The following is a 25,740-nucleotide window of genomic DNA, read 5'->3' on the forward strand; positions in this document are numbered from 1 at the left end:
CCTATGTTACTTCTTAAATTTTTTTATTTGATTTAATTTTAATATATATATTATGACTCATTGTTATCAGAAGAAAATGAATCCAATTAATATTTCAAAAGTTACATATATATGTAGAAGCATTAACAATTAATGTATCAAAGAGTTTAAAGACGATGTAGCGATGTATATGTTTGAATAATAATATTCGATTTCTTTCTATATATGTAGTATGAATAATATTACATTGCCAACATGTGAAACGCTTGTAACTCAGGTTGTGCGACTTCTTGAGGGAGAAAGTAAAAACTTCCACACAATAGGAGAGGAATTGTTGCCAAAATATAACAGCTAAGGAAAACGGGAGAAAGATCTTGACAAGTTATGCATAGAGTAGCCACAATTGATAATGGAGATTCAAGTGTAAAATTTTGGAAACTGTGGTTATTGGTGTGTGAACAATAGTATGATGGTTACTTATTAGAAGAAAAAGAAGACTTTAAAATTAAGTTTTATATAGGGTCATACTCGTCCGAGTCCGAGATCTATGTTTATATGATTTTACTTCTGATATGATGTATGATAAAAAGTAATAAATTTTTATGATCTCTTAATATTTTTCTTGTTTAATACATGGAGATTTCTAGGATGGTAAAAATATATTTTAGTGTTTAAAGGATTAAGATAAATAATGAAATTGGTAATAATTTGAGGCTCTTTTATAAATATAGATTTTAAACATATGAACTCATTCCGATCATCATTTGTACTGGCCAATCAACAAGTTTATATCCTTAAATGCCGTCAACAATGGCTGCCAAAGATTAAGAAAAAATATAATAATCAAATATCATTACTAAATTCAACGATTCATACCATAAATCAAATGTTTTTTAAAAGGAATTGTTCAAAAATAACATTAAGATCAATCACAAATTGCAGATACAAAAACTTCTACTCAAAATCAAATAAAAAGATAAAAAGAATGGAAAAATCAAAATGAAAATTGAAGTAACGAGTATCATGTTTATAAACAAATTAGAGCATTTGGGATCAATGGTCCATTGCTCAACAAGCTTTTCGAGAGGCATTGCTTTCTTAACCTCCATGATCTCTTTGAACACCCCCTTAGAACCGTCCACGGAATTACTATGGCGGTGTCTCGACCTATCTCTTCTGGCGCTGGCGCTATCGCTACCACCATGACTCTTCTCTTTCTCGTTGTTTCCACTTATTGTGATGTTGCCATAATGACTCCAATTCGATCTGTTTTTGCCGTGAACCAAACCGTCCCAAGCCCTTTCTCCACTGTTGAGCTTCTCGATGACAATGGAGGTAGAGAAAATTTTGTCGTCGACTTCTCTTGAAGGTTGTAGAAGGTTTAGAGAAGAGGAGGTTGAATCTATGACCTTCTTTTACTTTAACTATATAATCCTTTAAATCAAACTTTCTGTCTGAATCTATTTAAACTCAGCAGCAAAAAATTTATGAGACAATTTCATTTTATCTCATGAATATCAGAAATCAGAACAGAGTAGGGAAGAGAGAAGCTGACACCATCATATATCATGGTTCGGTTGCCTTGTGCAATGCAACCTACATCCAGTTCCCACCACAACAGTGGTGGACTTTTCACTATAGTTAAAGTATTACATACACCAATTCCACAGGATTGACACAATCCTTTCACTTTCAAGTTCTAACCTAACTTGACTTGGTTATGCTATTACCTAACTCTTCACTCTTAGTGCTCATCCAACTAAGAAAGGGATACCTTACTGGTACAGGATACAAGACACAGAATCAACCTAAAGAAATCTGAAATCACTCTAGACTTTTCACTCAAGTGTATCACTCTGCCTCTTTTCACTCTTAAACTTTTACTTGAGCTCTCTCATTCTTCCTTTTACCTCAAAAAATTACAAAAAGATAAACATTAAAAAGAAAATTACAATCTGTAAAATATGAAGGAGATTAACGCTTCAATAGCCTCTTTGCTAAGTGATAAACCAGATTTGCTTGCCTCTGATTCAGTTCCTCATTCTGGCGGAATGCTCCTTTGACTAGGAAGGACTGTCCAAGTTAATGAACTTCTTCAGAGAACTCTTCTCAGAACATAAACCTCAACACACTGGTTTTCTCTCCTTGGCTTCAGAATTATGAAAAATCTTCTTTTGTATCTCCTTGCATGTTGTTGAGTTGCTTTCTCCTAAGTCAACTCCTTGAGCTGCGTGCTACCAACTTACCACATCACCTTTTCTAGTTAATCCTCAAAATAGAAACTTTGGTTCTGACCTTCTTTCTTGACCGAAAGCCTCAGGACAGTAAAGAAAAAAATATTTTCAATGGTAAACCCAGATCTGAACCATTGAAATGCTACTTGGTCCCCAAGACACAAATTTGACCATAGATTTGCAGTAGAGCTTAACAGATATTACTTTCTTCATTTATCCCAATTTGGAGTGGCAGAGAATTTGGAAAGAGGAGAAGAAAGCAATATGCATGCAAGAGGAAATAAGTTACTTTTAACTTCTGCCTTAGCTTGATGTGGTTTGATTTGGGTGATTTGACCTCTGCCTTTCTTTCTTAATCCTTCTCTTTCTTTCTTCTTTGGTGAACATCTTAGGAACTAAGCTTTCTCTCTCTTTCTCTAGGATCTGACCGAAGAGGAAAAAGTGAACGTTGCCTTTGGGCAATGCACTTTGAAGGGATCAGCTTTGAGTGATCAATTCGGGTTTGGTTCGGTTATGATTCATTCAGCCTGTTTGATTTTTTTGGCCCATCTGATTTCATTGCTTTGATTCCTTTGGGCTATTATTGTTTTGTAGCCCACCAGCTTTGGTTTTATTTTCCATCCAATTGGGCTGCTGCTTTATTTTTCTTTGGCATGCATCACTTAATCAAATTCAATTAAAAACTAATTAGATATTTAACCCACTAAAAATAATGTTTGTCATCATCAAATTAATTTAGTTAATTTCTTAACTCAACATCTCTAAATTCCAATAAAAAAAAAAGCAACACCTCAGGAAATTCCTCAAAGGACCGTATAACAACTCCAATTCCTCCACAGCTATTGTAGACCATTTTCATCAGTTAATTGTCTGTCTCCTTATGAGTCTGAACAATATTTTTTTTCTCTTGTTTTTTAGTTACTTCATATTATAATTAATTAATTAAATACTTCGACTAATTCATATTGACATGTTTACAAGAGATGACTTTGTTTCAACGCTTTCGTCAAGCACCCTTATTCTTGCGTACGACAGCAACCTATTTACCAAACCCGTTCATTCTATCCTCCATCAATTACAGCTCCAAGTTGAAGAATCTGCACATTTTCTGCGCTATATTATTGACAACTGGCTTTGTTGTCATGTGGTTTATAAAAAAATGATCAATACTTTGTTTAATCCAACTGGTGATTTTGCTATTGGCACAAATTGAGGGCTAAATTTTTAAAATCATATCATTTCGTATGTGGCACCAATCAAAGTCGCTGAAATAGAACATTCTTGTGTAGTCTTTTAAGATCTTGCTACTACTTTCTCTAGCATAGACAAAATCTTAATTCATAGCCAACCGCTAGTATAAAAGGTTTTATTGTTGTTGTAGTTATTGCTACCTCTGTTTTAGAATAGAAAGCGAATATTTTTTAAGATTGATGAAGTTCCCCCTCTTCTTGCTACGGATCGAAATTATGTGTTTTAATTTTTAGTAAATAAACTCTATTTCAAGATGTCACATATGATGAAATTGTATGTGGGGGAGGAAGGGAGGTTGGTTGTCACATTTAGTGATCTTTTCTTGTCAACGTAGTTATAAGGTGAAAAAATTGAAAGACTTGGATGAGTGAATAATATTCTCCTTTCAAAATTAGGAATAGAGTTACAATCTATCAAGTACGGATATTTTTTTTTATTTGTCGTGTTCGACATGCAGATACGTTTATGTTCAACCGTATACTAATAAAAAATAAAAATTGTTTTTTGGACACATTTAAATACACCTAAATATTATCACGTGTCATCGTGTCTAATTTTATTCTCAATATGTATTCTTAAAATGAGTTTATAAATAATATATATTATTAATTGTTACAACAAAAATATTTTAAATATTTTATATATTTAAAGATAATTAAAAATTAATTTATATTTTAATATCAATAAAATATTAAATTAAGATATCATAAATTATTGTATTTTATGAGATAAGGAGTATAAATTCGAAGAGGAACAGAGTCTAAAGAAGAAAATAGAGAAGAACGAACAATAAACAATTAGGAAAAGCATAAAAGATAAAAAAGAATAATGAAATACAATGAAACGACAAAGACAAAGTTGATCTAAGGCCAGTTTGGATAAATAATTTAATTAAGTTATTTTTGAAGAAATAGTTTAAACAATAAATGTTTATATTAAAAGTAGTTTATAAATAAGTTATTTTGTATTTGGTTTCTTAGTTCTAAAAGTATTTATTTTAAGAGAAAAGTGATAAAAAGCTTTTTATTATGAGAGAAGTCATTTTTTTTAACTTCTCCTTAAGTACCAAAATAGCTTTTTAGAAAGTTACAATTTTATTTTAAAAATTATACCAGACATTAATATTATACATTTTTATAAGTTAAAAATTAAAAAAAATCACTTATAAACCTATCCAAATGGCCCTATAAATATTTTATAATTTAAAAATATTAAAAATAATTAATATTTATTTTATTCAATTTAGATTAGTTTAATGTCATCTTATTTATTCGCTTAAGCAAATATTTAGAACTTAAATCTCGTTTTGTGTGTATAATAATGCATTAGTTAACGACATATCCTTAATAAATAGAGCATCAATTGTGGTGGATTAGTTCTCGATTTCACGAATTAGGAAATTCGTAGAAAAAAATTGTATTTGTCTTTAAAATAGATTATTTTCTCATTAATAGCAGTATTTATATAACTTTTATCTTTGTTGAAATTTACCTGGGACAATTTTATTTATTGGTATCGTATTCATTTTTGAAGTCAAAATAATATAATCAACATTGTTACTTGTTAAAACTTCACATTTTATGAAATGATTTTTAAATTTTTAAATTTATAAACTTATGTCATTACAAAAGTTATTAGATCGATTAATATTTTTTGGTAACATAATGTACCGAAACACCATCGTTGAGTATTAATAAGTGTGAAGAGAAATCAATAACAATTTTTGTTATTCAATATATAATTTATTCTATTAAAAAATAAATTAATATTTCTTGAACTGGTAAATACATTTCCTTCTAATTTCTTACACCATTTTATTTGACAATATTTACCATTAAAAAATAGCAAATGACCATATTATCCTACAATATATATGATGTACAAAATAATTTCTTATCTTAAAATTAATTATAGTTAGTGAAATAAAATTTAAAATATTTTTATTTTCTTACTCAAATCTAAATTTAAATTTAGAATTGATTAACAACTCATCCTTTTTTAATTTCAATAACAAAAATAAAATTGGTTAGATACAAAATATTTAACATTTAATAATTTCAATCATTTAAATTTTAGTTACCAAAAATTGGGTTAAAAATTAAAACAAATATTTTTCAAAACATATAATTAAACATCTTCAAATTTATAATCAATCAAACATAAAATATAATCTAAAATATAACTTAGAATATCTTCAATTCTCATTTTTATCCTTTTGTAGATCAATAACATCATTGAAATTTGTAAAAAAAAAAATAGTCCTGACAAAAAAACGCTTGGCCTGGCAAGGAAGCCTTCCCCGCCTCACCCCATCGAAACCCGCCAAAACCCACGAGTTAAGCAGTACAGGGTAGGTGGACTTTTTAAATTTGGCGGTCTCAGATTTTTAACCCACCCCCGCCTTTTTTGGTGGGTTACGCGGGCCAATCCGACAGATTTCAGCCTGTTTGCCACCCTTAATCCTCGTCCATTTTCACATGGCAAATCGTGAGGATTTCACAGGTCCCATCTAACCCTAAAACACGAGTAATATTTTTATATATTATATATAAATTACAATTCAAAGGGTAACTCTATACTTTTACCCATGTTTGCACTTCTCCATCAGTTTTTTTCGCAACTTTGAAGAGAAAAAATTTACATGAGCTCCACATACATCTTTTTTATTTTTCATTCAATTTCTTTGTTGATCCAAACAATGAAAAATTGATTTTTCCTCCATTTTCTTCTCCAACATTTTATTTTTTTACAAATTCTTCTAATCCAAACAATACGTAAATAAGTCACATTTTTATATATATAATAATAACTAATATTATATATTATAACTTGTGAAATCATAATATTTTGAGAAGTGATGTATAGACAACTTAAATATTGGTTATAAAAATTATCTCTAAAATTTATTACAATAAATAGTAAAACTGTAAAAATCATGTATCTATATCAATTAAATTATATTAAATTATAAAATATCTATATATTTAACATCAGAGTTCAAGAAGACTCATGGGTAAAGGATTATGTTTTAATTACTCTTATTACTACCACGACAATGACTGCTAATCTAGAATGGGTTTCACAATTACAATATTTAAACATAACATGGAACCAGAATTTAATTCAGTCCAATTTCAATCCAGAAATAGCTACAGCAATAATCAACACTCCAATTCATGAGACAGAGGATAGAGTTACCTGATGCTGGAGAAAGGGGATGACTTCACTGTTATTTTAGGATACAAAATAGCCTTTAATTTCTACCACCCACCAACTGAATACCTGTCAGAGCAATGCAAAAGAAAGGACTTATGGAGGAGCATATGAAAAATTAATTGTCAACCGAAAATAAAAAATTTGCTCTGAAAACTGATGTACGGAGGACTCCCTGTGAAAGAAAGAAAGGTTGAACGCCCGAACGCCCGAATACAATCCATCGAACCCTGGTGCCCGAATTGCAATCAGTCACAAAAAAGCGTTTTTCATTGTTTCTGGGAGTGCCCAGATGTGACTGAAGCTTGAAAATATTTAAATTTGTCATGGCAGGTTCAAGTTCGAGAACCATGAAAGTGGTGGATTCAATTGGAAGAAGAACTGAGAATGGAGAAAATCCGAATGAAAAAGAGCAGTAACAGCAAACCTCTTATGGCAAATCTGGTTAGCAAGAAATGCCTGGGTATTTGAAGGTAAAATCACCCCTTCAAGAACTATGGTGGAGATGGCCAGAAGAAGTGTGGGTGAGAGAAGATGAGACCCTTAAGTTTTTACTTTACTTCTTTAGTTTCCTTATGTTTAAGTCATTTTATTAAAGTTGGAACTTCCTATTCTCTTTATTACAATTCTGCTTGTAGTCTAAATTGGACCAATTTTCAATAATGAAATTGCATAACTTTGATAAAAAAAAAAACGAACTTAATTAATTAGTTGTAATGGATTTGATTTAATAATTAAAAAAAATTAAATAACCCTTTTTAAAAATATGCCAATCTAAATAATATAGATTAAAAATAGAAAAAATATAATTAAATTATTAATACAACATAATATTTCTAGAAGTTTGTTTTATAGCAGATCTAATGCTAAGATATTTATCATCATCTGTAGTATAATCTAATTTCACGATTATTCAAACGACCACGATAAGATGATTATCATAAGTCTTTTTAGCACAAATTAAACAGAATAATATATAATAATATAGAAACAATCAAATCTTAAAATGTTATAGAACACCTATCATACACTACGATGGTTAACATTGAGGAAGCTTTAACCATTTATTCTTTTATTAGCTATTTTTTATCTACTCTACACTTTATCTACGAATATGTTAAAGACTAAAACCTATGCTTTAGCCTTTTAAAATCTCATATATTCTTGCCAAACACAATATTATTATGCGTCGTCCATATTTATTAAAAAACTGAAAATAACAAAAGCATCCATCATCTGTTCTTTATAGAAACTATTGAATGGAAGAACTGTTGGTAAAAAGATGATGTTTTGTTATAATATGTATGATTTTTTATGATGATAAAATAAAAATAAAAGACATGGAATAATATTGTGTATATTTAACTTAATTTTAGTCTTTTTTAATAACCAAATTCAATATAACGTAATTGATAAACAATAACAGTTAATACGGATTATATATATTTTAAGTATAATATACATTTTATAATTTTGTACAAAACAATATTAGTTTTAATTTATATATTTATTATTGGGTATTAAAAATAAAAAATATTTTTATTGTTATCATTTTTCAAACCTTTTTCAACTCCAACCGTAATTAGGCCTAAAAGGTTCCCACCTCGTCGGAAATAAATGTAATCTAATCAATTTTCATCTGATAGTGCTATATATTAACATAATCATAGGAGAATTAACTTTAGTGAGACAACAATATAGTATTTAGTTATCACAGGAGTATTTTTATATATATAGAATTATCAATCAATTATGTATGACTTCTGATGAAAATAATATATTCAACATGTGGATATTGTTTGTTAGGTAAAAGATAACAGATTGACAAACAAAATTAATTACAATGGATATATTCATTATAAGAAATATTTTTTATGTAATACTATAAAAAAATATCATTGTCACCTTAAATTACTATAGGTTCAACTTCCATCCGCAGCGGTAAAATGCTTAAATTGAGACATTTTCGGACTATAATATTTTTCAAACAAACAATTAATGAAACACTCATCTATACCTTCTCATTTTAAGTACATTTATACATAAAAAAAAAAAAGAAGAGTTGAAATAGCAAAAGCGATAAAATGATGATTCTTATAATTTTGTGTGGCTATCTATATATAGAAGATTAGAAGACTATGATTATTTAACAAAATTAATTTGTATTTATTGCATTCAATTTGAATAGGTAAAAAATCATATTATTTTAATTTAGTCCTTAATTCACGTGATTTGAATTTAGCTCAATATATATGATTTGATTTGATTTAATTATTAATGAAAAATATCTGGAGAGTCTATTTTATTCATAGATTTATTATGTTAATAATTAATAATTTAATTTAATTAATTAATTAATACAGATAATTAGTATAATTAATTTGGTTTAATAAATTAAAAAATACTAACAGAATATTAAAAGAAATAAATTAAAAAATACTACCAAAATGTTAATTTTGTTGTAAAATTCAATATTATCTTTAAAATTTTAGCGAAATTGAGTCTAATTTTTACATTTTGAAATGAATTTACACGAAAAAATTAATATGTAAATCATATTAGTATTACAAAATTATTTTATTAACATAATTAGTGCTGCTTACTTAAACCATTAAATTTAGCTTCTAATGATATTAAAGTCAATCTATTTTATTATCTTGTGCCTTCAAAAAATTTACACGACTGGCATAAAAGTCTAATAATTTAAAAAAATTCATTACAATGAGTATATTTATTTTAACAAATATTCTTCTATCTAATACTATAAAAAAATATACTGGTTACCTTGAATTATTATAGGTCAACTGTCATCTATAGTGATAGAATGTCTAAATTAAGATATATTCATCAAACAAATAATCAATAAAATATTATCCACACTTTTTCATTTTGGGTACATTTATGCATAAAAAAAATATACATAAAGAAAAAAAAAGAAGAAAAGAAGAGTTGAAATAGCATTAGCGAAAAAAATCATGGTTCTTATAATTTTGTGTGGTCATCTATATATAGTAGACTAGACGACTATGATTATCTAACAAAATTAATTTGTATTTATTGCATTCAATTTGAATAGGTAAGAAATTATCTTATTTTAATTTAGTCCTTAATTCACATGATTTGAGTTTGGCTCAATATATATGATTTGATTTAATTATTAGTTAAAAATATCTCAATTGCCTATTTTATAAAAAATACTAATAGAACATTAAAAGAAATAAATTAGGAAATAGTAATAAATCAAATTGATATAAATTATATGATATTTAAATATCTAATCAAATCAATTAGTTTATCGTAATAACTTGTATTTAATGAGTTAAAAGAAATAAATCAGGAAATACTCTCAGAAGCATGCCACGTCAGCTCCATCATTAAGTGTAGAAATTCGATTTTTATATAATAGAATAGATTTAATTTGATTTAAGATTTTCTAGACATAATTGGTTAGCAGGTTATTATACACATTTTTATCTCTTCAAAAAGGGTCATCACTTTTTTCATCAATAAACTCAATTAGAGTACAACAAGCATAAAATTGCATCTACTTAATATGGGTTTTTCCCCAACTACTAAAGGTAACGTGTCGATCTCTTATACCTCCGTTTTCCCTCCAAAACGAATAATTTTTTTTTCTATTCTAAATTATTTTATTGTAATTATATTATAATTAATACTAAATGAATAATATATAATTATACTAATTTAGAAACATATCTTCATTATAATTGTATCAAATCAAAATTTAATGCATTATTAAAAAATTACCTTAATAATAGGTAATTTACATATTTATTTTTGTTTTACTAAAGTCTATATATAATATTTTTCTGTTTTACATGAATCTAAATTTGAGAGTCAATTCATAATTTTATATTTAGTGTTTTTTTTTACTACTTCATAGAATAAGAATGTATTCTTCGTTTTTTATTGAAGTTGATCCTTTTAAGGTACAATTTATAATTTTTTATAATATTTTTCATATACTCATTCTATTATATTATTCTTTTGATAATTTTTTATTTGTTGTTACTCTAAGTTATTCTTATCGTTTAATGTTCCAGTTCGACTGTCTTTTCCCACAATCATTTACAATGCATCACATCCATGAAATACCTCATCGAGTTGTCTTCACTGATTCGGGTTCCAATTACATGGATGTAAGCGTTCAAAGAAGAGGCAATAGTCTCTACTTTACCGAAGGATGGTTGGATCTACTCACCTATTATGACCAACCCAATGGAATGTGATTAAAGTTAGATTTCTTAGGAGGAGCTCGATTTTTGATTGAGGAATTGCATCCACGGAACTTTATAAGGCAAGTTCAAGTTCCATTCCCTCCATGCTTTTTACGTTTGCCCGAAAATCTTTGAAGTGGAGCACATAATGAAATTGAATTCCCTCAGTTTCAGTTCAGTTTTGCTAAATTCGTGACAAATTCAGATATGCAATTTCAACGATTGGTAATATATTTAAATTTTCTTAGTTTAAGCTATTCATTATTAGAATAATTTTTTAACATATTTTGATTTTTTTTCAGAAATCACCAGCTTTCTTTTGCATGCATGCAATGCCATTGAGGGGAATAAGAGTTAGTTTGGTTTCTCGGTGTGGCAATTCTATACCTTGCCGCATTGCATGGATAGCGGATGATGAAGTTTATCTAACAAGAGGATGGTCTGATTTTGCACGAATTCTAAATATTGAAACTTACGATGTTATTTCAGTTGGTTGTCGTTACAAGAATGATGGTATACTATACGTGACTAAAGACTAGAATAGGTTCAATAGGTAATTTGATTTTACTATTAGTATTTGATTAAATTATAATTATAGAATTTTAAATTATTGCCTCAATTTATAATATTACGATTATTTTTTGTGGATGTGCTATTTTTAAATAATTTAATAAAATGAAGTAGTGTCAGATATTATTAAGTTTATTTTTATCCTTTATTTCTTTATTTGTATTTTCATTATATTTGACAAAAAATGAACCTACACATATATTAAATCGTTGACCTAAAGACAATTTATTTGCCAATAGAAACAGATTTTATTTATAATTGGAATAAAATTTATTTGCCAATAATCGGTGGATAAAATTAAAATTACATCCGTGTCATATAATTATAATTGTTTAATTGATATAAAATGAAATTATATCCGTGCCATGAGTAATAATCTAAATAATTATATCTTAACAAAATATAATTTGAAATAATTTATAAACAATTATCTTAACAAAAATAATTATTTAATAATTGATTTAAAAATCAATGCAAAAAATAATTATTAATAATAGTATTATTAACTGGATAAATAATATAATTTCAAATTATTACTTGAAATATAAATAATATATGGAAATCTATTGAGTAAATCAATGATTTTACACCTTAATAATTTGACAATTATTACTCAATTAACCGGTTAATTGAATTAGTAATAATAATTTCCAATTTTAAATTTTGTATATTAAGTAGTTATTAAAAATTGGGTAATAACGATTTATACGGGAAAATCATTGATAAATTCAAGTAACCATATAGAAGATAATATACTAACAGTTTTAGTATATTATTTATGGCAAGCGAAATTATTTTCTCAGATTTTCTATTAAAATTGAAATTAGTAATAGTTTAAAAAAAGGTTTATTAATAAAATTACTAATAGTCACATTTTTATACGCAGGATATATGTTTTCTATATATTATTTAAAAAATATAATAAAATATGAATAATGAATGAGTATATTATTTCTTCGACTAGCTAATTAATGCAAAATCAAGTATCTTTTTTTATTCGATTGAGGTCATATTCTATTTGGTGAAAGTTTTAATCACCTTAATTAAATTCTGTCTTTGTGCCTTAACTTATACAGGTAGTAATATGTTACATATTATTTGGTACATCTAAGTAGTTATTTCCCATAACGGAGATGTAAAAAATCATATTAAGGTTTATTGCCAAATAATTAGTGGATGAATAATAGTAGATTATATTATTTTGGGAAAGTATTTTCATTATAATTATATCATAGAATTATAATAATTACGATATTTATGTTATATATTTTAATCATTTATGTACGTAAATAATTATAAATCAATCAAATCAAATTATCACGGTAAATAATATGTTGTATATTATTACGGAAAATAATCCGTAGATAAAATTGAAATTACACCCGTGTCATATAATTATAATTGATTAATTGGTATAAAATAAAATTATACCCGTGTCATGAGTAATAATCTAAATAATTACATCTTAACAAAATATAATTTGAAATAATTTATAAACAATTATCTTAACAAAAATAATTATTTAATAATTGATTTAAAAATCAATGCAAAAAATAATTTTTAATAATAGTATTATTAACTGGGTAAATAATATAATTTCAAACTATTACTTGAAATATAAATAATATATGGAAATCAATTGAGTAAATCAATGATTTTGTACCTTAATAATTTGACAATTATTACTCAATTAACCAGTTAATTGAATTAGTAATAACAATTTCCAATTTCAAATTTTGTATATTAAGTAATTATTAAAAACTGGGTAATAACGATTTACACGGAAAAATCATTGATAAATTCAATTAACCATAAAGAAGATAATATACTAACAGTTTTAGTATATTATTTATGGCAAGGGAAATTATTTTCTCAAATTAAATTTTATATAATTATAGTAAGTCTCTATAATTAAAGCAATATAAAACTGCTTTATATATAGCAATAATATTATACATATTTATATATCTCTTCTTTTATCTCTTTTTTCAAAATATTGACATATAATTAATGTAAAAAATATATAATATTAAACTGTTTTGTTATGCATATATATGAATTTATATAATAACCCGTATAATTTATACGTATGGCATAATACATATGTCAAAAAAAGATTCCATAATTTTTGAAAACCACTGTTTTGTTATATGAAATTGAAATTGAAATTAAATAATTTTGATTTATTAATTCTATTTCTCCTATGATACTATAATATTCGTTTGTTTCTCTTTTTAACTTACTTTTAGATTTGGTGAGTAAAAAGTCTCCTATTTCTTTGCTCTCAAATGAAAACCCAAGAACTCAGAAATTTTGCAGAATGGCTACTCAAAATTGGTGATGGTTTAGCCGGTGATACAACAGATGGTGAATCGATCGTTCATATACCATCTAACATTTTGATTAGAGGTTGACAATTCCTTCATAATTCCATACAATTCCGGTCTTCTTCTAAAATTTGGATGTCACATCAATGTTGAGTATACTTGCTAAACTTCAGCAATCAAATACCTGTTTAAGTATCTTCACAAGGGTAATAACAGGGTGACAGCTGCATTTTATCAAAGCAATGAATCTCAGGTAGATGAAATACATAATTATTATGATTGTAGATATATATTAGCATGTGAAGCTGCATGGAGATTGTTTGGTTATCCTATTCAAATAAAGGAACCAGTAGTAATAAGATTGACATTCCATCTTCCTGATGATATGCTAATTGTCTACAAAGATACCGATACAATTCAGTTAGTTGTTGAGACTTTTTTTTTCAAGGAATCTATGTTGATTGGATGGTTCAAAGCAAATGAAGCCCATAATGATGCAAAAAATTTGTTCTGAGTTTCCAACAAAATTTGTTTGGAATGGAAAGCATCATATGTGGACTCATAGAAAGCAAGGCTATGCCATAGGAAGGATATCTCATATACCACCAATGAATAAGGAAGATTACTATCTAAGGCTACTTTTGAACATTCAAAAGGGATGCACGAGTTTCAGTGATCTAAGAACAGTTGATGGTGTCGTTTATGACTCCTTCAAAGATGCATGCTATGCTCTAAGACTGTTGCAGGATGACAGAGAATTCATTGATGCAATCTCTGAAGCAGGAACATGGCACTTTGTAACTTTTTTAAGGAGACTTTTTGTTGTTTTATTAACATCAAATAACATGAGTAGGCCAAATTTTGTTTGGCAAAAGATTTGGAACTTTCTCTCCGATGACGTACTATATGAACAAAGAAGATTACTACAAATGGAAGGTAACTATAGTCTATTATAATTTTTTTCCTTGTTAGAATTCAATTTATCATATAATTATAACAAAAACATTGGATAAGAAATTTTAAGAGTGATTTTCTTTAACATAATGCCTTTTTTGGGAGTAAAATTATCATACATATGGCAAATTGTTTATTAGTGTTTACTTTAACTTTTTCTCTTTCTCTGATAATATTTAGGAAATATAACAAAACATTACTTAAAAATTGGATTTTATATATATTAGTTTCGTACTTGCTTTACTTCCTCCTCTTAATACAAATTTTGATTCATTGCTGTAAACCATATCTACTTAATCTAAGAAACCGTTACTAAATCCACATACTTCCAATACTTGCATTTGCATCGGTTGTTTGTGTGCCTTTTTTTTATGTTATAATGATTCTGATATTCATGTTAATCACAATAATATTTTTTAAAAGGATATGTTACTAATGAAGCATTTTTTAAACAAAAAATAAGGAGTGTTATTTATCATTCAACAATGCATTTCAAACATTTTTTACCAGAGATTAATTTTATAATTTTTCAAGTAATTGTGTTATTTTAAATTGAAAAAATACAGATTTGATCATGTCAGAAGTCCAAATAAAAGATATTGCACTTGCAAAAATTAAGGATTTGCTCCAGTCAAATGGCAGGTCATTGAAAGAATATTGTGGAATGCCATATCCTTTAGAAAATTTGATGTCCACCTTAGAAGATAGAATTATCATGAAAGAGTTGAACTTTGACGTTAATGCTCTTGCGAATGAACTAAGTGGGTATTTAGAAAGGCTAACTAATGAGCAGAAATTTGCATACGATCAAATAATTGGTGCTGTTAGCGGTAATATGGGTGGACTTTTCTTCTTATACGGTCAAGGTGGTTGTGGAAAAACATTCTTATGGTCAACTATATCATGCTCAATTAGGTCTAAAGGAGGTATAGTTTTAAATGTTGCTTCGAGTGGGATTGTTGCACTTTTGTTGCCTAATGGAAGAGCTGCACATTCAAAGTTTAAAATTCCTTTGGCCATAAATGAGGATTCTTTGTGTAGCATTAAACAGGGAAGTCCTCTTGCAAGGTTAATATCCAAGGCCAAATTAATCATATGGGATAAAACTCCAATGATAAGTAAGTATTGTTACGAAGCTTTAGACAAATGCCTCAGAGACATCTTAAGGTGCTCAGATTCGTATAATACTCATTTGCCATTTGGAGGTAAAGTTGTTGTTCTCGGAGGAGATTTTAGACAAATTTTACCTGTGATTCCCAGAGGCTCAAGGCAAGATATAATTCAGTCTTCTATTAATTCTTCATATTTGTGGCATAACTGTAAGGTTTTGAAGCTTACAAAAAACATGAGATTGTCACTAGGTGAAAACAACAACATATAAGAACTCAGAAATTTTGCAGAATGCCTACTCAAAATTGGTGATGGTTTGGCTGGTGATACAACAGATGGTGAATCGATCGTTTATATACCATCTGACATTTTGATTAAGAACTCTGAGGCAACTTTGGATGACCTCATTGATTTCGTGTATTCAGATATGTTATCCAATTTATCCGTTGAAAATTATTTCAAGGATAGAGCAATTCTTGCACTAACTTTAGATTGTGTCACTGATGTTAACAACAAGATGACTGCAGGGTTACCTGGACAAGAAAGAGTCTACTTAAGTTCAGACTCTGTGTGTGCTGAAGAGGAAAATATGGAATTTGAGTTAGATGCTTTCTCGCCGGAGATTCTAAATGGAATAAATTGTTCAGGTCTACCACCACACAAGTTGGTTCTGAAGGTTGGCGCTCCTGTTATGTTGCTGCGGAATATAGACCAAACTAATGGTTTGTGCAATGGAACGAGGATGCAAGTTAGAAGAATGAGAAATCATGTGTTAGAATGCAAGACTTTAACTGGTAACAAACCTGGAAGTATTGTTCTTATCCCAAGACTGAATCTAATTCCAAATAATGAAACATTGCCGGTCAGGTTTTAAAGAAGACAATTCCCAATTATCATGTCATTTGCAATGACAATAAATAAGTCCCAGGGACAAACTCTATCGAAAGTTGGAATTTATCTTCCAAGGCCAGTTTTCACCCGTGGTCAATTGTATGTTGCGTTATCAAGGATAACGAGTAAAGATAGTCTGCGAGTGCTGTTGCAAGATCATGGACACTTGGAAGATAACTGCACGATGAATGTGGTATATAGAGAAGTTTTTGAGAGCCTATAATAAAAAGGTAATAACAAAATGTCTTACTAAATCTATTTATTTATTAAAATTTATTACTATCACTTAAAAAAATTTAGAAATTCTAGGAACTAATAGATGAATTCTTATTGTACATTAATAGTTTGAGAATATTAAAATTATCATAAAAATTCGTATAATTTTATTCTCTTGACAAACAATTTTATAATTACGTTAATCATATAATTTTATATACAAACATTGATACAGTGTTGTTTCATGTATATATTTTGCAGGTATCAAAGGATAGCATTGAATTGTTATTCAGTAGGTTTAAATTATTTATTATTTATTACAAAACTTTCTGCATTAGGCTTCTCTATTAATTTGTTCTTCATTTTGAGCTGATTTTGATATTTTCTTACTTCACAGTAAACCAACATATAAAACTTTGTTGGTAGATTTAAGTATTACTAGATTATTTATGGTCATATTGAGTATATATGCCTGATTTATTGAAAAAAGTAGATTAAATAACTATTTTATAGTTAATACAATTAACACTATATTAAGAAAAAAAAAATAACGCATACAAGTTATTCTTTTATTAATTAAATTATTATAATTAAAATGAAATTTAACATAACAACTTAAAATTATAATTTCAATCTTATCACATGCATGGCACGGGTGATTAAACTTGTAAGTTGAATTTATAGGATTGCAAAAATCACATACAAACTTAAAACCAACGGAAAGTAATCTTCTATTTTATACTTATTCAATGAATCTAATAGGATGAAGGAACCAACAAATAAGACAGAATTGGGTACTGATATGGCACAAGAGCAGTAAATAGATGAAGGGTTGCAAATCACAGAAAGAAATCCAAATTCTGTTATTAATGGAGACCACTTAAGTGACAATCCACACAACATAGTGCTAAGAAGAGGGAGCAAAAACAAAATTACAAATAGACTTCTGAGAAGCTATGTCTGTTATGTAAATTTTGATATTGGTCACTCTTTTTCTCTAGCTCCTTTTGGAGATATTTCTTCTTCTCTAGCTCATTTCTTTCTCTCTTAATATTCTGCAGGTGCAAAAGCTCTCAATAGAAGCCCTGACTCTATCTTCTATTCCTTCATTTTATCTTTGAAATTCTCTTATGTCAATATACAATTAGTTTTTTATCATAGATAATTTGCATTACTTGTTATTCCATTTACATTTCATCAATTGATAAGCATTCATCTGTTATTTCATTCGTACCGTAACATTTGGTGCTTTCATTGAGCATGGCCGACGGCATGCGTTTGAAGACGATGGATGCCGATATTCGCAAATTGTTTTGAGTTGGTGGCACAAAATTGGTAGTAGATTCACCAAATGTTTGAGGCCAACAAATCTCAAGGGGAGGTTCTACACCATTCCTTACAATAGATTCTTCAAAATTTGGACAAATTTGATTGGCATAGATGCACTTGGTTGGATTTTTAGTGCAGACCAATATTTTTATTACTATCAATTGATGAAGAGGAACGTGTTAGCATTGCTCCTATGCATATCAAGCTCCACCATACCGTGGTTTCAAATGACTCAATGTCATACTTGATTTTGTTCTTGCCATGGATTAAAATGTGCGATTGAGGTCGAGTTTGGCCCCTCGTTGTTTGAGTTACCTTGTGAATCTCTCTTCAAGCTTACTCAACGTGGTTTCATAATGGATTATTATTCGGAGATCACTATCCTCGATAATCGCTCACAATTGGAACCACATGAAGCGATGAAAGATTATTTTATCAGTGGGTTATGTTAGGATATCCATCGTGAGGTGAAGACTCAGTGTCCCCATAGCTTAATGCATGCAGTGAGCTTGGCTAGACTTTATGAAGATAAAAGCACACCCTCTTTTTGTCCTAACCATGAACCTAATATTCATGCTCCAATCCACCATAATCAAATTGTTACTTCTGTCACTAAAACTGCCCCCCGCACATCACCACCCCCTTTACTAGTGACCCCCCGCATCTAAACCCACCTTAAACCCCAATTGGATCTTGGTAAAGCGACTTTCTCTAGCTGAGCAGTAGCTACGCTAGGAGAAGGGCTTATGCTTTTAGTGTGACGAGTGATTTTCTCCAAGCTACAAATGCCCTAATCAACATTTCGTGCTCTATCGGTTGGAAGGAACTGATGAAGAAAATTCTCTAGCATAGGAGCAACCACTTGATGGTACAGAGAACTCATTGTTGTCAAAATTGAAAAATCAGGTAAAAGACCTGCACTATTTATCCATTAATGCAATGAAGGGAGAACCTGAGATGATATAGCTTTCAATGCCCTCAGGACAACTTTCACCACTGCTCCTGTGTTAGCTCTTCTAGACTTTGTTATGCCATTTGTATTGAAAACTGATGCATCAAGAATTGGTGTGGGTGCATTTTTAAGCCAAGACAAACATCCTATTGCATTTTTCTCTAAGAAACCGAGTCCTTTAATGTAGTGACAGTCTTCCTATACTCGTGAGTTATATATCATCACCAAGGCTATTGCAAAATTTCACCATTATCTATTTGGTAAATCGGACCAAAAAAGCCTAAAGTATTTAATTAATCAATCTTTCCACACTTCTGAGCAACAAAAATGGTTGCATAAGTTTCTTGGTTATGATTTTGAGATACAATATAAACCCGGTGTGGATAATTTAGCTGCTAATGTCTTATTGTAACACTCTCACTACCAGATATTACGTTTCTAGCTGCGCCACTCGCAAAAAGTATTACAACTACTTTATATACTTAATATTAAAATAGGAGCCTGCGACTTGACACCGTATCGCTGATTTCTTTAAAAACTGGAAATAAATACTTTATTTTACAAAAAACAAACAAGCATAGATTCATACACAAGATTTCTTACATAATAGCTTATAATATAATATACATATAAAACACACAACTCCTATCCCTCTTACAAAATTGTAATAACAAAGACGATGGGAGAAAAATAATCTAATTAATACAACATCTTATAAACTAAAACGCAGTATAACTCTTCATAATACTTCTTCATCCGATTCCTGAAAAGGTAAAGCTGTAAGGGGGTGAGAACCTAACCACACGGTCTCACCACAGAGTTTCAGAATTGTCATAAGAAGATACTTAATAAGAAAACTGTTTTCAAGCTCAGTGATTATCATTGCCTTATGAATCTTTAAAAACCAATAGCTAATCATTCAAAACCTTTTCAAAGAAACAATATTTAATCCTTCAGAAATCCAAAACCTTTCTTATAAGAAAATCTTAATCAGAAATCAACCACGCAATCAATCTACACAATCATCAATTCAGCACCAAAGCTCATTCTCAAAAGTAGCACACCAGGACAAACACAAGCAACACAGGCAAGGAAAGCACAGATTTAGGTAGCAGTTATAGCAAATAGTTCAGGTAGCAGTTAAGAACAGTTTACCAATTAGGCAAACCAAAACAAGCTCAAACCCAAGCAAAGCATACAAATGCATATGATGCATGCCTGTCTTATGGCTAATGAGCTCATCTGTCGATTATACAGCCAACCCGACAAGTCCGGTTTGCTAAACCATTGGATTGTCCCCCAACGCGCATCCCCATGAGTCTATGCATAGCTTTTTCTCATATATATATTGATTCATGAGCATCTTTTCTATCTTTTCCTAGTGAATTTGCATTTAATTTGTTGAGTTTAATCAAGAATTAATTATCTTTTAGCCACTATGGATGCTACTTTGAGTCTTGTGCAATTCTGTTTATTTTAGGCAGCATTTGGTTGGATTTGATGGAACTTCCACAGAAAAAGAGAAGAAGGCTATATAGGGCAGAAATGCTTAGAGGATGGAGAGGAAGCTTTTACAAATGGAAGGAGCACAAGAAATAAAGGAGATGACAGCGAGTAGCGACGCGCGCGCGTACCTGACGCGTGCGCGTGATTTGGAGCTTTCCATGGCGACGCGTGCGCGTACCTGACGCGTACGCGTGACACGCGACGAAGACCATCGACGCGTACACGTGACTGACGCGTACGCGTGACAAGTGCGAAGTGCAGAAAATGCTGATTCCTATTAATTCTGATTTAAATTTAAATTTTATTTTAAAATAGGAAAAGATATTATTTTAATTTTAGAAAATAGATTTTAAATTAATTAGGATTAGATATAAAAAGAAGAAACTTTTTTAAAGGGGGGATCCCATTCCATTCCAAACTACCAAAATACATTTTATCAGAATCCTTATTTTCTCTCTGAACCATGAGCAACTAAACCTCCACTGTTAAGGTTAGGAGCTCTGTCTATTGTATGGATTGATTTTATTGTTTTTTTATTTTTAATTCATGTACTGATTTATATTTAAGAATTATTTTCGTTCTTTATTTTATGAATTTGGGTGGAACGGAAATATGACCCTCTTTCTAATTGAGTTCTTGTATAACTTGGAAAAGTTCTTTACTTGAACAATAGCTTGAAAACAACTTTTTCTAAATTTTAATTATCTGAATTTAACGGGATACGTGATATATAATCCTCTTATATTTGGGTAATTAGGATTTCTGTGGCAGATAACTAGAATTGAACTTCACCCCCTAATTGGAATTAATTGACCAAGGAATTGGCTGTTGATGAATTTTAGAGGAGACTAGAAAGGTCTAAGGAGTTAGGGTTTAGTCACATATAGTTGCCATGAATTAAATCTTACATGATTAAAAAAAATTAATAAGAAAAGTCAATCCGGAAAATAGATAACTCTGAAGCCTTAACTATTTCTCCATACTTTATTCTCAACTTATTTACTAACCTTTCTTTAATATTCTTTCTTTTGTTTAATGTCTTTGAACTCTCAAACACTATTTTCTGTTTGCCTAACTAAGTAAATTAATCAACCATTGTTGCTTAATCCATCAATCCTCGTGGGATCGACCCTCACTCACCTAAGGTATTACTTGGTACGACCCGGTGCACTTGCCAATTAGTTTGTGGTTATAAATTACCGCACCAAGTTTTTGGCGCCGTTGCCAGGGATTGACTGTGATTAACAACTATCAGTTATTTGATTGCTTAGATTAGGCGTTTTAGTTTTAATTTTAATTAAATTTTGTTTTAGTATTTTCGAAAAAATAAATAAATAAATAAATATATAAATAAATTAGTATTAATTTTTTTCCTTAATTTCTGAAATTAAGTTTGGTGTCCCTTAGTTATTTTTATTTCAATTTTTCCTGTTTATTTTTCTTACTAATTTCAAAATTTTTGTTCTATTTTAATAAGTAATTTTCGAATTTTTTTAGTTAATTTTTTTTAGTATTTTTATTTTATTTCTTTTACACAGGTTACCTCACTGGAAATTTTCTACACTCTGACGTAGAGATTCTCATCTTTTCTTATTTTCTGTCTGTGTATGCACAGGAAGAGACAAGGAACATCTCTTAGACTTTGATCCTGAACCTGAAAGAACTTTCAGGCGGCGTTTGCAACAAGCAAGACTTTACAAGGCTGCAGAATCCACCATGGATCCTAATAATACTGTTAATGCCAATGTGGCAAATCCAAATGGGGATGAGCAAAAAAGGAGAATGCTTGGCTCTTACTCTGCTCCTACTACAGATCTTTATGGAAAAAGCATTGTGGTACCTCCTATAGCAGCAAACAACTTTGAGTTGAAGCCACAATTGGTCACCCTGGTGTAATAAAACTGCCAGTATCATGGTCTTTCCCACGAAGACCCAAATCACTTTATTTCTAATTTTCTGCAGATTTGTGATACTGTGAAGACAAATGGAGTGAACCCAGAGGTATAAAAACTCATGCTCTTCCCGTTTGCTGTGAGGGATGGAGCAAAGCTATGGCCAGATTCCCGACCCAAGGAGAGTTTGGATACTTGGGACAAGGTTGTTACTGAGTTTCTTACTAAATTTTTCCCACCAAAGAAGCTGACTAAGCTTAGGGTGGAGGTTCAGACCTTCAAGCAGAAGGATGGTGAAACTCTTTATGAAGTTTGGGAGAGGTACAAGCTACTGACTAGGCAATGCCCTCCGGACATGTTCTCCAAATGGACCCAACTAGATATCTTTTATGAAGGATTGGGTGAAATGTCCAAGATGTGCTTAGATAATTCTACAGGTGATTCATTGCACAAGAAGAAGACACCGGAGGAGACTATTGAGCTGATTGAATTGGTTGCTAGCAACCAATAGTTATACTCATCTAATAGGAATCCTGTGAACTCTGAGACTTCTCAGAAGAATGGTGTTATGGAAGTGGAAGCTCTTAATGCTCTTCTTGCTCAGAATAAGCTTATGTCTCAGCAAATAAGTCTACTCACTCAACAGATGGGTGGCATGCAAGTCTCAGCTATCAACACCCAAAACTCACCTCAAGAGGTCTCTTATGACATGACAAGTAATTTTATGCAAAATGATAATTATGGTTATGCCCAATCCTCTTCTGAACAGGTCAATTACATGGGGAGTGCTCCTAGAAACCCCAATAATGATCCCTATTCTCAGACCTACAATCAGGTGTGGAGAAATCACCCAAATTTTGGGTGGAGAGAGCAACCTCAGAGGCCACAGAATTTTAATAATAATTCTTAGGGTTGTTTTCAACAGAAAAATTTTAATAACCACCAGTTTCATTCATCTCAGCAAGCAACTTTTCAGCCCCAGCAAAACAATGATTTGAAAGTAATATTGACAAGTTTTAGACAGGAAACAGAGCATCAATCAAGAACTTGGAGATTCAGATGGGTCAATTAGCCACAAAAGTTAATGAAATTGATCAGAGAACCACTAATAGCCTTCCTGGTAACACAATTCCAAATCTAAGAGAGGAATGCAAGGCTATCACCTTGATAAGTGGACAAGTGGCAAGTACAGAAGCACAAGTTAATAAGGAGCCAGTTGAAAAAGAAGATTGCAAGGTTATTCAATTGAGAAGTGGTAAAGTAGCTGGCTCTGAGACCAAGGTCAATGGAGAGTCAGTTGAAAAAGAAGCCCCAGATGAGAAGAAAGAAGAAGTAGAGCACGTCCCTCCAAAGCGTGTGGACAACCCATTCCCAGACTCTCTTGACACTTATCCAACATTGCCAAAAGCTCCTGAGTACAAGCCTAAAATACCATATCCTCAGAGACTTCAAAAGGAGACCAAGGACAAGCAGTTTTCAAAGTTCTTGGAAGTCTTCAAAAAGTTGCAAATTAATATTCCTTTTGCTGAGGTTTTGGAGCAAATGCCTCTCTATGTCAAATTCATGAAGGAGTTGTTGTCAAAGAAGAAGCCTTTAAAGGGAGATGAGGCAGTGGTCCTGACTAAAGAATGTAGTGCCATCATTCAGAATAACTTACCAAGGAAGATGCTGGATCCAGGGAGCTTCCAAATTCCATGCACCATTGGGAGCACAACCTTTGAGAAAGCATTATGTGATCTTGGAGCAAGCATCAACTTAATGCCCTTATCTGTGATGAAGAAGTTGCAAATCCAAGAGACACAATCCACAGGGATAGCATTACAGATGGCAGACAAATCTATGAAGCCTGCATACGGATTAGTGGAAAATATCTTGGTCAAAGTGGGTAAGTTCTTTCTCCCAGCAGATTTTGTGATTCTTAACACAGGGGAGGATGAGAATGCCTCTATAATCCTAAAAAGACCTTTTCCTAACCACTGGAAGAGCTCTAATTGATGTAGAAGTGGGTGAATTAGTGCTCAGAGTGCATAATGAGGAACTGGTCTTTCATGTCTTCAAAGATATACATTCAACAGGTAAAGAAGAGAGGTGCATGCAGACTGAGCTTATTGATCCAAACCCTCAAGAACCCCTTGATGACGGACAGCAGAATCTACAGCTCAAACCTCCTTTGGTGACAATCAATAAAATTCCTTCTGACATCAAACTTACGTTTGGTGTTGGGACTGCATCATCCACCAAGGAGGAGGTTCCCAAAAATAAGAAAGTACCCAGGGGATGGAGAAACAAAAAGATCCCCACTGAAGGTTTCTCCCCAGGAATGAAGGTGGTGTTGACTAGGAATCCAGTATTGATTTATACAGTAAATAGAATCCTCTCTCTAGAGCATATTGAGCTAGTTTATGGAGACACAGGAAAGAAGTTCAAAGTAAGGGGTGAAGAGCTGAGCCCCTATGATCCTCCTCCTTAAAGGAGCTGACCGTCAAGCTAGTGACGGTAAAGAAGCGCTTGTCGGGAGGCAACCCGATAATTTCGTATCCTTAATCATTTTTCGTAATAGTAGTTCTCTTACTTATTTGATTTTTATTGAGTTTTTACCATTTTTTTTATCATGCAGCTGTTTTATAACAGGAACCGAACACTTCAGGTGACACAAAAAAAAAAACGAGCACACGATGCACAAGCGTCGCTGACGCGTACGCGTCATATGTGTGTGCGTGAAAAATAAAATTTGACAGAGAGTTGAGCGGGAGTAGCACTAGAACTATGCTAGAAGCACAAGCCGCATCACGCGTACGCGTCCCTGACGCGTGTGCGTCGTTTGCGCTTTTCGCCACCCACGCGTGCGCGTCCCTGACGCGTACGCGTGACCCTGAAAAATCGGCGTAAAAGGTGTTTGGCCAGAGAGTTATGATGGTGTGGGGCTGGAATTGTGCTGGCGCACAAACCCCATCACGCGTACGCGTCCCTGACGCGTGTGCGTCATTCTCCACTCCTGGCCATCCACGCGTACGCGTCCCAGACGCGTACGCGTCGCTTAAAATTAGCGCGATCCACGCGTACGCGTGCCTTACGCGT

General features: G+C 30.9%; 2 protein-coding genes across 2 annotated transcripts in view; both read left to right on the plus strand.

Moving 5' to 3' along the window:
• LOC107611289 (inactive protein kinase SELMODRAFT_444075-like) overlaps window positions 1-522 on the plus strand; it is a 3,591-nt gene extending 3,069 nt beyond the window's left edge. The window contains exon 4 of the mRNA XM_021108293.1: window positions 257-522. Within this exon, the coding sequence (XP_020963952.1) occupies window positions 257-334 (78 nt within the window). The 3' untranslated portion in view covers window positions 335-522. The remainder of the gene's footprint in view (window positions 1-256) is intronic.
• LOC107611290 lies at window positions 14,421-17,803 on the plus strand. Its single transcript, XM_016313236.1, has 6 exons — window positions 14,421-14,748; window positions 15,333-16,127; window positions 16,212-16,743; window positions 16,885-16,960; window positions 17,245-17,267; window positions 17,746-17,803. Exons 1-6 carry the CDS (start codon window positions 14,421-14,423, stop codon window positions 17,801-17,803), a joined length of 1,812 nt encoding a protein of 603 aa, XP_016168722.1.

The sequence above is a fragment of the Arachis ipaensis genome, chromosome B08 (genome assembly GCF_000816755.2).
Source record: "Arachis ipaensis cultivar K30076 chromosome B08, Araip1.1, whole genome shotgun sequence".
NCBI lineage: Eukaryota > Viridiplantae > Streptophyta > Magnoliopsida > Fabales > Fabaceae > Arachis > Arachis ipaensis.

Coding starts and splice junctions, on each gene's coding strand:
- LOC107611290 (XM_016313236.1), top strand. CDS start 14,421: ATGAATAAGGAAGATTACTATCTAAGGCTACTTTTGAACATTCAAAAG. Junction 16,744..16,884: donor AATGAAACATTGCCGGTCAG/GTTTTAAAGAAG, acceptor TGCGTTATCAAG/GATAACGAGTAAAGATAGTC. Junction 17,268..17,745: donor TCAAAGGATAGCATTGAATT/GTTATTCAGTAG, acceptor TGAATCTAATAG/GATGAAGGAACCAACAAATA.